General features: G+C 42.8%; 1 protein-coding gene across 1 annotated transcript in view; it reads left to right on the top strand.

Moving 5' to 3' along the window:
• syt3 (synaptotagmin III) overlaps positions 1–17,349 on the top strand; it is a 49,798-nt gene that overhangs the window by 17,086 nt on the left and 15,363 nt on the right. Inside the window, exons 3-7 of the mRNA XM_083566973.1 lie at positions 6,807–7,205; positions 7,804–7,906; positions 8,156–8,338; positions 14,216–14,342; positions 15,029–15,247. Coding sequence (XP_083423099.1) covers positions 6,807–7,205; positions 7,804–7,906; positions 8,156–8,338; positions 14,216–14,342; positions 15,029–15,247 — 1,031 coding nt within the window. The remainder of the gene's footprint in view (positions 1–6,806; positions 7,206–7,803; positions 7,907–8,155; positions 8,339–14,215; positions 14,343–15,028; positions 15,248–17,349) is intronic.

The following is a 17,349-nucleotide window of genomic DNA, read 5'->3' on the forward strand; positions in this document are numbered from 1 at the left end:
CGGGAAACAAGCAACTTTGCATCATGCAGGTTCTTCGATGTGAAGTTTAACCTTGTGTGGTTCCCAACCCTAAAACGTGAGCCAGTAGAAAACAAGATACCAGCTGTGAATATACGACCCTGACAAATATAAGGCTAATAATATTTTTCCCATCATGCTAATTTCTCACATTTTTTGTAACTTTGCAGTTTAGCAGACATGACTGAAAAAAGCTACATGGTTTCTTTAGTAATGATTTCAGCAGGTGCAGCTATTCTATTCTAAAAGGTGTAAGTTGTATTTACAGTTGTACAATTTACTGTTGTAACTCTTTCGGTTTCCCTGATTGGAAACCAAAACCATACTACTGCCACCTGCTGGTATGAGAGAGTAATGTTCTCTCACACAAGTACACACCGTACATGCACGGTTTGGCGAGTCAGATGCGCCTGCCTAATAATCAGCCTAATTTGCAGCACAAATGCCAAAAGTCTGCCTGATTAATCGACTAATCATGTACATTACAGCAAAACTTTTTTTCACGTATCACATCGATGATAAGAAGCTGGGGTCAGAATGCAGGGTCAGCCTTGATACAGTGTCTCTGGAGCACACAGAGAGTAAAGGGCCTTGCTTAAGGCCCCAGGAGTGGCAGCTTGGCAGTACTGGGACTTGAGCCTCCTCACCTTTGGATCAGTAGCTCAAAGCCTTATCCACTTCCTCTATAGAAGTTGGGGTCAGAACGCAGGGTCAGACATGGTACGACGCCCCTGGAGCAGATAGGGTTAAGTGCCTTGCTCAAGGGCCCAACAGTGGCGCTGTTGTTCATGATGGTAAAGTTAAACTATCAAAACATGAGTGTGATGAGGCAGAGTTACTATTAATAATTATTTTCTCATAGCAGCATTTACCCATAGTTACAATCCTAATCTATTAAAGAACAACACTTTTTGTCCGTGTATAGTTACATTTATTGTTGTGGGAATGTCTGGAGAAAGTTCACTTCTGTTCCCACTTATGGTAGAGCAGCTGTAAACACTTCCTTCTCTTTTTTCTCGTTTGTGTTCCATCATGTTACTGATAAACAGCACAGAAGTGTTGGAGTCTCCTTCGAAAAATGTCCAAAAAAACAAGATTTTTAACGTCTGTTCACATAGTCATACATGTCCCTGAGAAGAAGCTGTTACTATAGAAACATCTGAAACCAGACTGTAAATCTAAAGCAAAAATCAAATTTCTCCTCAGGAGGTAATGATATGCACATTATAGAAATCTGACGAGTTAAATGGACCACAGTCTAGGAAGTTCAGGTAACCAGATCAGGAGAGATCAGCTCGGGTGAGAGACTATAAATCTACCCCAAGCAAAGCTGATTGCTATTACTGGACTGTACACACACACACACACACACATATATATATATATATATATATATAGAGAGAGAGAGAGAGAGAGAGAGAGAGAGAGAGAGAGAGAGAGAGAGAGAGCGAGAGAGAGAGAGAGAGAGAGAGAGAGAGCGAGAGAGAGAGAGAGAGAGAGAGAGAGAGACTAAGGCTTTGGATATTTCCAGTATTCTTTGTAAAAAAAAAAAAAAAAGAAAAAGTAACTGTTTAAACTGTGAGAGGATCTCCTGTATACAGCTCTGTTTAGGTCATTCCATAGATTTTGGATGGGATTGAGGTCTGGGCTCTGGCTGGGCCATTCTAGTACTTTGGTTCTCATTTTCAGAAGTTTGTTTATTAGTGAAGTTTGTATATTAGTGTTGTTTATTTTGCTTTGTGCTTTGGGTTACTGTCATGTTGAAATATAAAATTCAATTTTATTTTCAGTTTTGTGACAGAGGGCAGAAGGTTTTGTGACAAAATATCTTGGTATTTCAATCTATTCATTTTCACATCTATCTTGACAGGTTCCCCAGGACCAGCTAAACAGAAAAAGCCTCAAAGCATAATGTTACCCCCACCATGTATTCCTTGGATTATGCTATGTATTGTCTTTGTGGCAAATATACTTTTTTTTTAATTATGGCCAAAAAGTGGGTCTTGTCAGACCAGAACAGATTTTACAACACAGTTTATGGAGACTGAATGAATCTTCTGACAAAATTCAGACAGGCTTGTATATCCCCCCTACCCCACAGCCCAGACTAAAGAATGAAAAAGGAATGACCAGTACCTGCCAAAACTTCCTGTAGTTCCCTCAGTGTTGCTGTTGGCCTCCTGCTGCCTCTCTAATATATATTTTCTTCTTGTCCTCTAATCAAATTTGGAGGACCTCTCTGATCTTTGCAGTGTGTCTGTGGTCCCACATTTTCTCCACTTATTCATGATTGTTTTGACAGTGTTCCATGGTATATTCAGTGCCTACGATATTCTTCATATCCCTCTCCTGATTGGTTTTTTTAAACAATCAAGACTTGCAGTTTCTTTGGTGACTCTTTGTGGCTCTTAGTAGAACACAACCCCAAACATTCAAGCAGATTCTACAGCCACAGCTGACTTGGATCTACTTTTCAGAATCAGAATCACTGTATTTGATTACAACTTTATGCCATTTACCTACATTACAGGCCTCATTTAGACGGGGACTGGTTACTTTGAGGATGATTAGAGCCCTGTTATGAAAGGATGTGTAGACTTTTGCAGGTTTTTTATTTAAAATGTTTGCAATTATTGAATTTTTATTTTTTTCTTTGAATGTTTGTTTGTTGGAAGATCCCATTGGGCTGCACAGTCCAAAAGTCTGACATTTCTGCTGTTATTTCTCTTTATATTTTAAAAACCTGCAATTTTATAAGGGGGTGGAGACTTCCATTTCCGGACTATTAAATGCACCCATATATAAGCCGCAGGTGTCTACACTGAAACTAATGAACTTTACACAGGTTTTAACGAAAGACAGTGTCTGTTACACGGTGTAACGGGTGAAATATGTTGTGGCTCCTTTAAGAGCAGAGCGGCATTTTGGGAACAGCCCGGCACTGCATTTTTCCGCTATTACTGCATGTGTTCAAGACCAAGGAATATGTCCTTATTATTTTCTGATGCTCATTTCTAAGTTTCTTCGACTAACCCGTAACGCTGTTGCCAAGAAAAATAAAAAAGCACGAGTTTTGGAAACCTGTCTGTGCTTATATGATTTCTGTTGCAACTGCAGTTAGCGAGCTCTCCCTTCACCCAGACTCAACACGCTACAACGGCTTGTATCTAAATAGTAGCCCACCAAGAAATTGCCACATAATTAATTTGTTTGTTGAATTGTTTGTTAAAGTTATTGCTAAAAACATAATTATTAATGAAAAAATTAATTAAAATGTTAATACAGTACAGTACTGTATACATAAAATAAAATTTTTGCGGTGGCGTCCTGGGCTGGTGTGGTTACACGTGGTCTGTGGTTGTGAGGCCGGTTGGATTTACTGCCAAACACATTTGGAGATGGCTTATGGTAGAGAAATGAATAATTTTGTTTAGTGTATATATATATATATATATAAATAGTATAAATAACTGATGCCCCAAGACCCGTAAGGAGCAAAACCTCCAGCCTCTCTAGGCAGTAATACGAAGAGTGACTGCAAAACTGTAAACAAGAAAAAACTTCCTCTAAGTTCATCTAAAGCTCTTGGCAGAACTCTCTCATAACTCTCACATACACTACATTGGCAAAAGTTTGTGGCTTCTTTTTGTACATCTTATTCCACATGTAGTCTTATTTGCTGTTATGATGAGCTCCACTCTTTTGGGAAGATGTTCCACCAGATTTTGTGAAGATTTTGTGGCGATTCATTCATTAGTAAAGTTAGGTACTGATGAAGGTGAGGTGAGGTGGCCTGGGGTGCAGTCAGCGTTCACATTCATCCCAAATGAAGGTGTTCAATAGGGTTGGAGCTCTGAGATCATTTACATCTTCCAACAGATGTAAAGCAAATCTTCATGGAGCTGGCTTTGTGCACAGGGCATTGAGTTGCTAGAACAGGTTTGGGTTTCATGGTACTGTATCCGAAGATGTCTGAAGAAAAACATATGGCTAAGAAAGTCAGGTGTCCCAGGACTTGTGCACATAACGTAACTCTAGTGTAACCCTCATGTCATTTTTGATGTTACATCCATATCAGTGTGAACCTCACATGAACGTTAGAAACAGCTAGCTTGTGATGTGAAGTAGCTAGCAGATGTCTCTCAGGAAAGCCAAGATGTGGAGACAGAGCCATACACGGTAAGTCTCCAGAGAACCAAAAAGTCAGTGTCTGTAAATGTGCAAGCTTAATGCGTTAGCGTTTGACAGCTTCAACTATTTTGGTAACATTGCATTCGATCTGGCGGGATAAACCACCGGCTGATCTGTGCCTCTGGTGTGCTTTTTATTCCCTCTCCCTCCTCTCCGAAGGATCGATGCATTAACCCTTCATATTCCAAAGAGCAAGTGGGGATTTATTCTGACTTCGACACTCTCCGGCTGTGTTTATTCCTCTCTCCATCACTGTCCACTTGGCTTGTCCATGCCTTCTGCTTTCTGTCTTGCAGGGAAAGTGCTCTCTGTTTTTATTATCCTCCCTCGTTCACTACCGCTCCCTCTCTTTCCATCTCCCTGACAGCCTGCAGTAAATACGTTATCCTGACCAGCTGGCCAGCGCGTCCACTTCAACACTCGCACCAATCTGTTACATTGTGTCTCTCCATCAAAAAATCTTTCCCCCCTTTATCACTTCTGCACTCCCTCTCTTATGTTCTGCTCCCTTTTCAGCTCATCATCCCTCGTTTCCTTCGTCCATACCTCAACTGATCACGCTCTCCCTCCAGCCTTTTCTGATCATGTTTTTTCTCATTTCTTCTGATTAACTACACGAATGTACAAAAGCTGATTCACTCCTGAGAGAAGAAAAAGAAGAAGGAGATGAAGAAGAAGAAGAAGAAGTAGCGGGAAAGAAAAAAAGAGATGAGGGAAAGAAAGGGGAAAAGACGTATATGGAGCAGTGGGGAGATGGAAATAGAAAAGTGAGCTCTTTCTTCTAACACAATAAAAGGGAAAGTGTGTATGTGTGTGTGTGTGGGGGGGGGGTGGTGGTTAAGTAATTGAATGGAGAAAGCAGAGTGGTGGGAATGGAGTAAAAAGTGTGTGGAGGGGGGTGAGGCATAGAGAGAAAAAAAGATGAAAAAACCAGCATGGACAAGTGAACAGAGCCCGTTATTTTACTGTTTTATGTAATTGCTTTAATGCAATAATGAAATGGGGCGTGGCCATATACAGTAGATGGTGCCAAAGCACTGGTGGAGTGTGATTGGGTGGTTGATAGCAGAGAGAGAACATGTGGGCAGGAGGACAGGTACCAGAGAGATGAGGGGTTGTGGAATAGAGGATGGTACCAGATAGTTGAGAGGGGCTCTCGTCAGGAGGATGGCTCCAGAGAACTGAAGAGGTGTAGTCAGGTGTATGGTGCCAAAGAGCTGAGGGGTTGTGGTGGATGGAACCATTAGGCTGAAAGGGTGTGGCAGGGACAAGGTTATCAGTGAGCTGTGGCGATTGATCTGGAGGACGGTACCAGAGAGTGGAGGGATGTGGCATGAATGATATCTAAGCTGGTTTGGCATAGATGATGGGTGTGGCATGGACGATGGTAGCAGAAAACTGAGGGTGTGTGTGTCATGGACTATGGTAGCAGAAAACTGAGGGGGTGTGTCATGGACGATGCTACCAGAGAACTGAGGGTGTGTGGCATGGATGATCATACCAGAGAGCTGAGGAAGTGTGGCATGGACGAAGGTACCAGAGAGCTGAGGGGGTGTGGCATGGACGATGGTATCAGAGAGCTGAGGGGGTGTGGCATGGACAATGGTACCAGAGAACTGAGGGTGTGGCATGGACTATGGTACCAGAGAGCTGAGGGGGTGTGGCATGGACGAAGGTACCAGAGAACAAAGGGGGTGTGCCATGGACGATGGTATCAGAGAGCTGAGGGGGTGTCATGGATGATGGTATCAGAGAGCTGAGGGGGTGTGGCATGGACGAAGGTATTAGAGAGCTGAGGGGGTGTGGCATGGACGATGGTACCAGGGAGCTGAGGGGGTGTGGCATGGATGATTGTATTAGAGAACTAAGGGGGTGTGGCATGGACAAAGGTATTAGAGAGCAGAGGGGTGTTTCTAGGAGGATGGTACAAATGGGGTGAGGAGGTGTTGCCAGGGGGATTGTACCAGAGCATTGAGGGGTGTCTATCCTGCGGTGTGGCCTCTGTCGGCTACAACCAAAGGGCCTGGGTCTCTGTGTCAACAACAGTTGTTATCTAGCGGCAGGAAGACAGTAATGAAGTATATTTATAGATGTATTTTTTTTTACCAGATGTCAGGGTTAAAGTCTCCCACACAGATAGATCTGTTGTTCATTTGATAGACAGATGTTTGATTTCCTTGAGAGAGTTTTGTCTCTCACCCTATCATCACTCCATCCTCCATTGCTGAGTCATTGCATAACACACACACACACACACACACACACACACACACACACACACACACACACACACACAGAGGCTCTGTGAGGTTTCCAGGTTTCTTTTGAGTGGGATGTTTCAGTAGCAGTTTGAACACCAGATGACCAGACGCTGGACTGATGAAAAGATGTGCTAGTGAACTTAAAAATATTACAAAGCACTGAAACTGGAGACTCCTTCCATAGATGTTAATAACATCTCCTTTCCTCGGATAAAATCTCACCACATTAACAATCTATCGATTATGTGTAGCTGCTGTTATACCTTCTAAACAATCAAATTACTTGTACTCTCAATTCAATTCAACCTTAATTCTATCTGTCTGTCTGTCTCTCAGAAATCTCTGTCAGCCTCCTGTCAGTCATCGTGACCTTCTGTGGCATCGTGTTGCTCTCTGTCTCGCTCTTCGTCTCCTGGAAGCTCTGCTGGCTGCCATGGAGAGACAAAGAGGGTGGTGGCCTTAGCCTGACTGCTGGACTCCTCCCAGGAGGGGCGGGGCTTCATGGGGTCGCCGGTGGCTCCTCCCTCCTCCCACCGTTACTGCAGAGAAAAGACACGCACTCCTCGTCCTCTCTGTATCCGTCTCTAGCCCAGGCTGGCCAACACCACCCGCACTTCTCTGACCTGATGGGAGTAGAGGGGGGAGGGGCCATAATGGTGGGCGGGGTCGTGGGCGGGCCTCAGGAAACGCAGGAGCACTCCTACCTGGACATGGACTCCTACCCTAACAACGCAGGTAATCGTGCACAGCTTTGTTTTATGGTAGATGCTTCGTTTGAAGGTAGATTCATTGTCAGGAGATCTTTATCATAGATCTATCATCAGAGGATCTTTATCATAGATCTATCATCAGAGGATCTTTATCATAGATCTATCATCAGAGGATCTTTATCATAGATCTATAGTCAGAGGATCTTTATCATAGATTTATAGTCAAAGGACTTTTAAAGTTGATCTATTGTCAGAGGATCATAATTGTAGATCTATCACCAGCAGAATTTAGATAGTAGATCATTTACCAGGGGATCTTCATCATATGATCTGAGGGTTTTATGAGGATCTTGTTTGAGCCAATAATCCTAATGATTGTTTTAAGTGTTATTTAAAAAGCATTTAAAAGCATTTTTCTACAGTACAGTGTGATTATTCAGACATCAGACGCCTGACATTTCTGGGTTTCTTTTTCTTAACTAATCAATCAGTAGATATAAATAATAGATTAATCAATTTAATAGACAGAGTAGTGAATCTGTTCTTTTCCAGTAAACGTGTTGAACACACAATTCGATTCCGTGTTCAATTTATAGTGTAACTGAATCTTTCTTTTTCTCCAGGGAATATCAAACTGAGCCAGACGTCTCCTGAACTGCCACCACCTGATGGAGGATCTGCTGCTAAAGACCTGGCCAACGCCCACTTACAGCAGGCCACGCCCAGGTCTGTAAACTTTCACCTGTCTGTCTGTCTGTCTGTCTGTCTGTTTATCTATCTATCTATCTATCTATCTATCTATCTATCTATCTATCTATCTATCTATCTATCTATCTATCTATCTATCTATCTATCTATCTATTCATGAGCTGTCTGTCATGCAGGAGTGTATGTATTACCTTGCCCCTTGTTTCTCTCTCTCTGTCTCTCTCTCTCTCTCTCTCTCTCTCTCTCTCTCTCTCTCTCTCACTCCAGGCCTAAGCCCATGACTCATCAGCTCTCCAGTCCTGATTTTCACGGAGAGGAGAAGAGCGAGCAGGTGACGAGTATCGGTCAGATCAAGCCCGAGCTGTACCGGGCGCGGCAGGGCGAGCAGGGCGACGGCAAACCGGGCGACACGTGCGGAAAAATCAGCTTCCTGCTCCGCTATGCCTTCAAGTGAGCTCACATCACCTCATACTCATCCTCCTTCCAAACTCCTCATGGTCCCTCCATCTGCTCACTTCTTCAGCTAAAAATAAACACACACACACACACACACACACACACACACACACACACACACACACACACACACACACACACACACACACACACACACACACACACACACAACCAACAAGTTCTGCATGAATTCTCTGATCCTGTTTTCTTTTCACTCTCTTTTCTCTGTTGTTGAAACAATTGCAATCCAGTGTTTTTTTATTATTATTATTTTTGTTTTCCTATTTAATCTGCATTCTTTTTGTTCACTTTTTTTTGCACGAGTTTCAGAAATGAGAGACATTAGTGCAGCAACTATTAGCTTTATGTATATATATATATATATATATATATATATATATATATATATATATATATATATTTCTTTCTTTCTTTCTTTCTTTCTTTTCGGCTTCTCCCGTTAGGGGTCGCCACAGCGGATCCTCCGCACGTTTGATTTGGCACATGTTTTTACGCTGGATGCCCTTCCTAACGCAACCCTCCCCAATTTATCCGGGCTTGGGACCGGCACTTAGAGTGGCTGGGGATGGTTCCCTGACCGGGAATCGAACCCGGGTCGCAGTGGTGGGAGCGCTGCATCTTAACCATTAGACCACCAGGGGACCATATATATATATATATAAAACTATTAAAAAGCGAGTGACTTGTTTCATTAAACATACGCTATATGCCAACAGTTTGTGGACACCTACCCATAAGATCACTAGGTGCTTCTTTTTGAACATCTCATGTACTAATGTAGGTGAGGTCAGGAGGCCTCAATAGGGTTGGAGCTCTATAGCAGGAGATTTTCCACACCTTCCAACCCGATGAAAGCAGATCTTTATGGAGCTGGATTTGGGCGCAGAGGCATTAATGGAGGTGTAGTTCAGTGGTTAAGGCAAGAGTTCAAATCCCAGCCACCACTGCTGGGCCCCTGAGCAAGGCCCTTAATGGAGTCATATTTGGTGGTAGTTTGGTGGTTAAGACATTGGACTTTGTACCTTAAGGCCCCAGCCACACCAACCTGCCACTCATGGGCCCCTGAGCAAGGCCCTTAACCCCATACTTCTGGATAAGGAATCTGGATAAGGGCGTCTGCCAAACCACGGTGCTGCTGAATCCTGCATTCTGATTGGTCAGAAGGTTTTTGATTAAATCTCTGTAAAAGCAGGTCTGCAGCAGCGCAGCTCCAAATCACTGGTTTATAATTTAATCATGCGCTCGTTTTCAGACATTACGGTTCTAAAGCAACGGCTTATTCCTGAAGGAGAGGGATTTTTTATGGAAATAGTGATATGTTGGAAGTTTGGAGAAATGGACCCTATTTATGGGAGGAGTCTTCAGTGTCAGTCAGCAGATGGAGGATTCTGGGGGATTTCCCACGTGTGATTCTTTAATAAATTGTTTCCTACTCACTATATCTAGCAACGTATTCTTCTTCTTTCTTTCTTTCTTTCTTTCTTTCTTTCTTTCTTTCTTTCTTTCTTTCTTTCTTTCTTTCTTTCTTTCTTTCTTTCTTTCTTTCTTTTTCTTGTTCTTTTCTCGGCTCCTCTATAACTCTGGATGTAACGCAGCTCGGTGTTATTATGTGTTGACGGCGTGGGCCTGTTTAAAGTGGTCAGGCCATATATAATTCATGGCTCGGCTTCTCTCGCTCGTTTCTCAAACATCAGCACTTTCATGCACTCACTGAAGAGCTGCTGAAATAAAAGACTAGAGCAGGACGATCATTCAAAGCGGCTCGTACGTCTTCCTCTCGTCTTTTTTCTTTTCTGCCCAGTGCTAAAAACCTGATCCGAGAAGCAGATCCCTGATCACCATCACGTAAGTATTAAAAGGTGAAAACTCCACGCTGATCTGGACGTGAAACCCGAGCGTGATTAAACAAAATCTGTGGCTGTGGGTGATGAAGGATCAGATGAAGAACCATAACTTTAATGTGTGTATAACTACATTGTATAGACAAGAGTATTAAGACACCTGACTTTTCCACAAATATATGGTTCCTCCTTGAACATGTTCCAGCATGACGATGCCCCTGTGACATCACAAAGCCAGGTCCATGAAGATCTGCTTCCATTGGTTTGAAAGTGTGGAAGATCTCCTGCTATTGAGCTCCAACACGATCAAGAACCTTCCTTTGGGGATGTAGGTTTCACGCTGACTGCACCCCAGGCCTCCTTACCTCACCTTCATCAGTACCTTGCTTTACTAACACCCTTGTAGCTGAATCTCCACAAAAACCTAGTGAAACATCTTCCCAGAGAATGGAGATGCAATCTTTTGGCCAGGTGTCCACATACTTTGGTCAGACAGTGTGTCGGTAGAAAAAGTAATGATGTATGAGAACTCAGTGTGAATCATAGATACAAATACACACACACACACACACACACACACACACACACACACACACACACACACACACACACTCTTCAGGTGCTATTACTCCACATTATCGTGTCTCCAGCTGTGTCATGTCGTTGTCTTGTCATGTTGGTGATACGCCACCGTGTCGCGCTTCGGGAATCGCAGCTCTGACCCTGTGGGACACGCCGTTCGGCTGTTATCTCCCACACACACACACACACACACACACACACACACACACACACACACACACACACACACAGCGCCCCAGGAGAATAGCAGCCGTTTTTAGCCACCGCCAACACGCCAGTGAAGTGCTATTGTTATTTATCTGGTGGTTTGTGGGTGCAGTTGGTGTTGCTCTGAGGGCATCAGCGAGTCTGTCTGAAAGTCTGCCTTTGTGTCTCTGTGAACGAGGAGGAAACGCACCGTCAAGCGAAAGAGCCAGACGTGAAGCGTTAATACGACGGCCGTTTCATCACGCGCACCCTGTGTTTATGATGGCAGGTTTTATCTGAAGCTCCATTGTTCCCGAGCGTGGAGTTCTGTCAGGACGATCACGTTCTCCACATGCAGCTTCACTTCCTCGACGATTCATTGCCAGAAATCACACACATCACATGCACCAAAACTCAACACCTGTACAATGTAATGCGTGGGTTCCATCGAAAGGACAAAGCAAAGGAACTAAAGTCTGATTGGCAGCAGAGACTTTTTAAAGAAAAAGAAAAAGTTCTCTGATTGGATAAAGTTCTTTTAGGTGTAGGAGCTGTTCTCTGATTGGATACAGTGACTATGGGAGTAGTTACTGTTCTCTGATTGGATACAGTGACTATGGGAGTAGTTACTGTTCTCTGATTGGATACTGTGACTATGGGAGTAGTTACTGTTCTCTGATTGGATACTGTGACTATGGGAGTAGTTACTGTTCTCTGATTGGATACTGTGACTATGGGAGTAGTTACTGTTCTCTAATTGGATACAGTGACTATGGGAGTAGTTACTGTTCTCTGATTGGATACTGTGACTATGGGAGTAGTTACTGTTCTCTGATTGGATACTGTGACTATGGGAGTAGTTACTGTTCTCTGATTGGATACTGTGACTATGGGAGTAGTTACTGTTCTCTGATTGGATACTGTGACTATGGGAGTAGTTACTGTTCTCTGATTGGATACTGTGACTATGGGAGTAGTTACTGTTCTCTGATTGGATACTGTGACTATGGGAGTAGTTACTGTTCTCTAATTGGATACAGTGACTATGGGAGTAGTTACTGTTCTCTGATTGGATACTGTGACTATGGGAGTAGTTACTCTTCTCTGATTGGATACTGTGACTATGGGAGTAGTTACTGTTCTCTGATTGGATACAGTGACTATGGGAGTAGTTACTGTTCTCTGATTGGATACTGTGACTATGGGAGTAGTTACTGTTCTCTGATTGGATACTGTGACTATTGGAGTAGTAACTGTTCTCTGATTGGATACTGTGACTACAGGAGTAGTTACTGTTCTCTGATTGGATATTGTGACTATTGGAGTAGTAACTGTTCTCTGATTGGATACTGTGACTACAGGAGTAGTTACTGTTCTCTGATTGGATACTGTGACTATGGGAGTAGTTACTGTTCTCTGATTGGATACTGTGACTATGGGAGTAGTTACTGTTCTCTGATTGGATACTGTGACTATTGGAGTAGTAACTGTTCTCTGATTGGATACTGTGACTACAGGAGTAGTTACTGTTCTCTGATTGGATACTGTGACTATGGGAGTAGTTACTGTTCTCTGATTGGATACTGTGACTATTGGAGTAGTAACTGTTCTCTGATTGGATACTGTGACTATGGGAGTAGTTACTGTTCTCTGATTGGATACTGTGACTATGGGAGTAGTTACTGTTCTCTGATTGGATACTGTGACTATGGGAGTAGTTACTGTTCTCTGATTGGATACTGTGACTATGGGAGTAGTTACTGTTCTCTGATTGAATACTGTGACTATGGGAGTAGTTACTGTTCTCTGATTGGATACTGTGACTATGGGAGTAGTTACTGTTCTCTGATTGGATACTGTGACTATGGGAGTTGTTACTGTTCTCTGATTGGATACTGTGACTATGGGAGTTGTAACTGTGCTCTGATTAATTATACTGGCTAAGAACCTAGAACTGTTTTCTGATTGGATACATTGTTTTTGTGAGTGAAAACAGTTTCCTGATTGGATAAAGTGGTTTTTGGAGTGGAACTGTTCTCTAATTGGATACAATTGTTCTGGGGGCAGGAACTGTTTCCTGATTGGTTATAATCCTGCTATGCGTTTTATGTCAATAAACAAAAAAGCAATAAAAAACAATAAAACAATAAATAATAAAAAAGCTGGTGAAATCCAGAACCACAACAAACAGAGGGTTGATGTCCACTTGAAGACGTACATCCTGCTGTCTTCTGAAGAGCTTTAATGAAGTGGTGACACCATCGTTAATGTTGAGAGACGTGTCCTAATAAGGACTGATTAGATTCCAGAGAGATTCACATCCCATAATTAAATTCTCACACAAGGGCTTTGTTTTTTCGCGAGACCGCTGGTGTTCGCTGCGTGCTATAGACATGCCGTGAGTGATAACGCTGCATGTAATAAGGTCTACATTATTGATCAGGTCCTCATGCTCCAGGCGCTTCTCTTGCAGCACATATACACACACACACACACACACACACACACAAAAATGAAATATTTAAGCTTTCATATTTACTGCTGCTTGTAGCCCAGAGATCTGAGAATTTATCGATCAAACTTTTAACCCTTTTGTACTGACCAGATTTTAAAAAATGTTAATAAAAGCAGAAGCTGAAAAATCACTGCGGTGTTTTATAGTAAAAATTACTTTCTCAAAAAATAGCAAGAATGTGAGAATAAAAATGGGTGTGGCCTCTGTGTCTGTCTTAGTGAAGGAGGTGTGGCCTGTAAGTTTCACTGATGGAGGCGTGGCCTCTGTCTCTATATGTTCTCCTGAAGGATGTGTGGCCTCTGTGCTTGTATGCTCCACTGAAGGGGGCGTGGCCTGTGTGTCTGTCTGAGTCTCAGGGAAGGAGGCGGGGTTTCAGTTTAAGTTCTAGTGACGAGGCCATGGCCTGTATTTCCGTAAATGAAGAAGGTGTTGCCCCTGTACCTATGAGTACTATTGAAGCATGGTTTCAGGTTCTTTAGCTCCATCCTCATCTTAACTTTCTCTCTGTTGTTTTCCATTGTTCTTTCAGTTTTCCTTGTGGGTTTTCCCAAGAACGCTGCTTTTTTTTCCAAACTCCTCAAAACCCCTGATGACTCTAAACAAGCACATACTGAGAGCCCTGAATCATATCAAGCATTGCACCTGGTTTCAATCTCTCTCTCTCTCTCTCTCTCTCTCTCTCTCTCTCTCTCTCTCTCTCTCTCTCTCTCTCTCTCTCTCTCTCAGTACGGAGCAGCTGGTGGTGAAGATTCTCAAAGCTCTGGACCTGCCAGCCAAAGATGCCAATGGCTTCTCAGACCCATATGTGAAAATCTACCTGCTGCCTGACAGGAAAAAGAAGTTTCAGACCAAGGTTCTGGCTTTTTCCCTCCATGCTTCTTTTCCACACCTCCACAAAAATAAGTCATAACTTATGGCGTTTATTTCAACTGATTTCATTCCTTTTGTGTTGGAACCTTTGAGTTGAGGAACCTTTTCAAGTCTCCTAAAATGTTCTGAAGCTTTCTGGTTCCTCAAAAAATGTCTAACAATAACCTTTCATATTTTTAGCACTTATTCTACTGACATATAAAAGGCAAAGCGCATGAATCTGTGATGATCTCAGCCCTCGCATATCACAGTGATGCTAGGAAGAAATAAGGTCAGCCATGATACTGGAGCACACAGGGTTAAGGGCCATGATCAAGGGCCCCAAGCATGGCAGCTTGGCGACACCAGGGTTGGTACCCCTGACCTTCCTATTAGCAACCTGGAGCCTTAACCACTGAGCTCCCACCTCCCCCCCAAAACATCTGTTGTTCCAGGATGTTGCATAATGACCAGTAGGGCATGAAATTGATGGTAACTTTCTATATATCTAAAGGATGTGATGGTGGTTCAGAACTTCAGGTTTTATCTGGAAAAAATCTGGAATCCCTGCCCAGAGATTTTAAAGTGCCATTTTTGCACTGGTGCTTGGACCCCAAAAATAGCTTATTGCGACTTGTTGTTTCTCTCCTGCTTTCTCCTCACACGTCCCTCCATCTGTTCCTGGGGCAGGTGCACAGAAAGACCCTGAACCCGGTGTTCAACGAGACGTTCCAGTTCGGCGTCCCGTTAGCCGAGCTTCACTCCCGCAAACTGCACTTCTCCGTCTACGACTTTGACCGTTTCTCCAGACATGACCTGATCGGTCAGGTGGTGGTGGACAACCTGCTGGACTTCAGCGAGGGCAGTGGGGAAAAGCCCATCTGGAGGGACATCGTGGAAGGAACAGCGGTGAGACACACACACACACACACTCAGTGGATGAACACAATTTATCAGGACACATGTAGAGCGTGTTGCGTCTGTTTTTTGCTTAGTGCTCTGTTAATTACTGTTTAACGGTTTGTTTGTCTATAATTAGTCATTTGCAGGCTTTTGGGTCAGCAGATTCCAGCAGCATGGAAGAGAATTTAGATATCACAGAGTATGGAAATTGCGTTTATACACCACCTCAGGCTTCCTCACGCTTCCTCACACTCTGCTCACTTCCTAACACACCTGACTCAGCTCGTGAAGGGTTTGATAATTAGCCAATGTGAGTCAGCTGTTTTAGAGTCGCGGAAGAAAAACACTAAAACGCGAGGAGCATCGGGTCTCGGCTAATCGGCTCAGGAGCTGCTGCTGCTTCTGCTCCTGCAGACGAGTAAACAGATTAAAGGAACCAGGCTGCAGCTTCTACAGTTATTAATGTCCAGGGATATATAGAGCAGGACGATGGAGGAAAATGGAAATGTGTGTGTTCGAGTGTTACATAAAACACACACAGCAGAGTGTGAAAAAAATACACAACTATAATTAAAACATTTAACACACAGGTCTATCTGGGAACGGACAGAGTGGGTGGGGTCTAATATTATAATAAGTTTGATTGACAGCTCTCTGAAACACTGAGACTCCTCCCACTGAAAATGCAGGGCCTGTATCTGGAACTGTTCCATCTTCCGTAAGGTTTCGGTGCCTTTTTGATTTCTTTATTTAAGTCATTACAGAAGTTTCTGCATTCGTTTCTTCGAAGGTTCTGAAAGAACTCCTTCAAAAGCCTCTTCACTTCTCCGAAACTGTTTTACTTCTCAAAGGATTTCAGAGCCCTTTAGTACTTCAAAAGTCCGTGGACGGATTTCATTTCTCAAACATTCTCCTACTCTAAAGTTCCGCCAAAGAACTATTTACTTTCTCAGAAGAAGCCGTAAAACTTTGATGTTCCTCAAAAGATGCTAAAACCGTTTCATTTCTGGAGATCTTTTTTAACCATTTGAATGCAGTGGAGGTTCTCGGAAGGTTCCAGACTGTTCAGGTCCTCAAGAGATTTAAAACTGTTTAGTTCCTTAGAGGTTTCTGAACCCTCTTTCTTAAAATCCTAAAAAAGCTTCTGGAACTTGTCCATCAACAATGCCTCCAAATATTTAAATACTTTATCTTCTCCCAAGGTAAAGAAACTCTTTGTTTGAGGAACCAAAGAATTACAGGATTTTTTGAGAAACTCATCTGCTGTTGATGCTTTTGAATCAATTACGAGCTCATCAGCTCCTGGAATTCTTTAGTTTTCCAGAGTTCTCAGTTCCTCAGTTTCAGCTTTTACTCAAGTTTTTTTTTTTTTTTTTTTTACATGTACACTATATGTTCAAAAGTTTTGGGACACCTGACTTTTCCACCCAGATGTGGTTCTTCCTCAAACTGTTACCACAAACAGTGGCACACAAATGTGTAGGACGTCTCTGAATGCTGTAGCATGAAATTTTGCATTCACTTGAACTAGGAGATCCAAACCTGTTCCAGGATGATGATGCATCTGTGCACAATGAGTGGCTCCATGAAGAGGAGGTTACCCATGGGTTGGAAGATGTGTAAGATCTCCTGCTATTGAGCTCTAATTCTGTTACACCGAAGGTGAATAGGAGATGCAGTGACTCAATGTGTTATGATGATGATGATGATGATGATGATGATGATGATGATGATGATGATGATGCATCCTGAAGGAAGTCTGTTGGAAATCAGACTTTGGTTAAATAGATTACAACAATGGAAATAATGTTGATGAAGGAGATGATGGAGAGTATGGAAGTGATGGAGATGAAGGAGATGATGGAGAGAATGGAAGTGATAGATAGAAGGAGATGATGGAGAGTATGGAAGTGATGGAGATGAAGGAGATGATGGGGAGTATGGAAGTGATGGAGATGAAGGAGATGATGGAGAGTATGGAAGTAATGGAGATGAGGGAGATGATGGAAATGTTGGCGATGATGGAGATGATTAAGGTGATGGAGATTATGGTGATGATGGAGAGGATAGACATAATAGAGATGGTTGTGATTATAGAGATGATGGAA

The sequence above is a fragment of the Silurus aristotelis genome, assembly GCF_946808225.1.
Source record: "Silurus aristotelis genome assembly, chromosome: 17".
In the NCBI taxonomy this organism is placed as follows: domain Eukaryota; kingdom Metazoa; phylum Chordata; class Actinopteri; order Siluriformes; family Siluridae; genus Silurus; species Silurus aristotelis.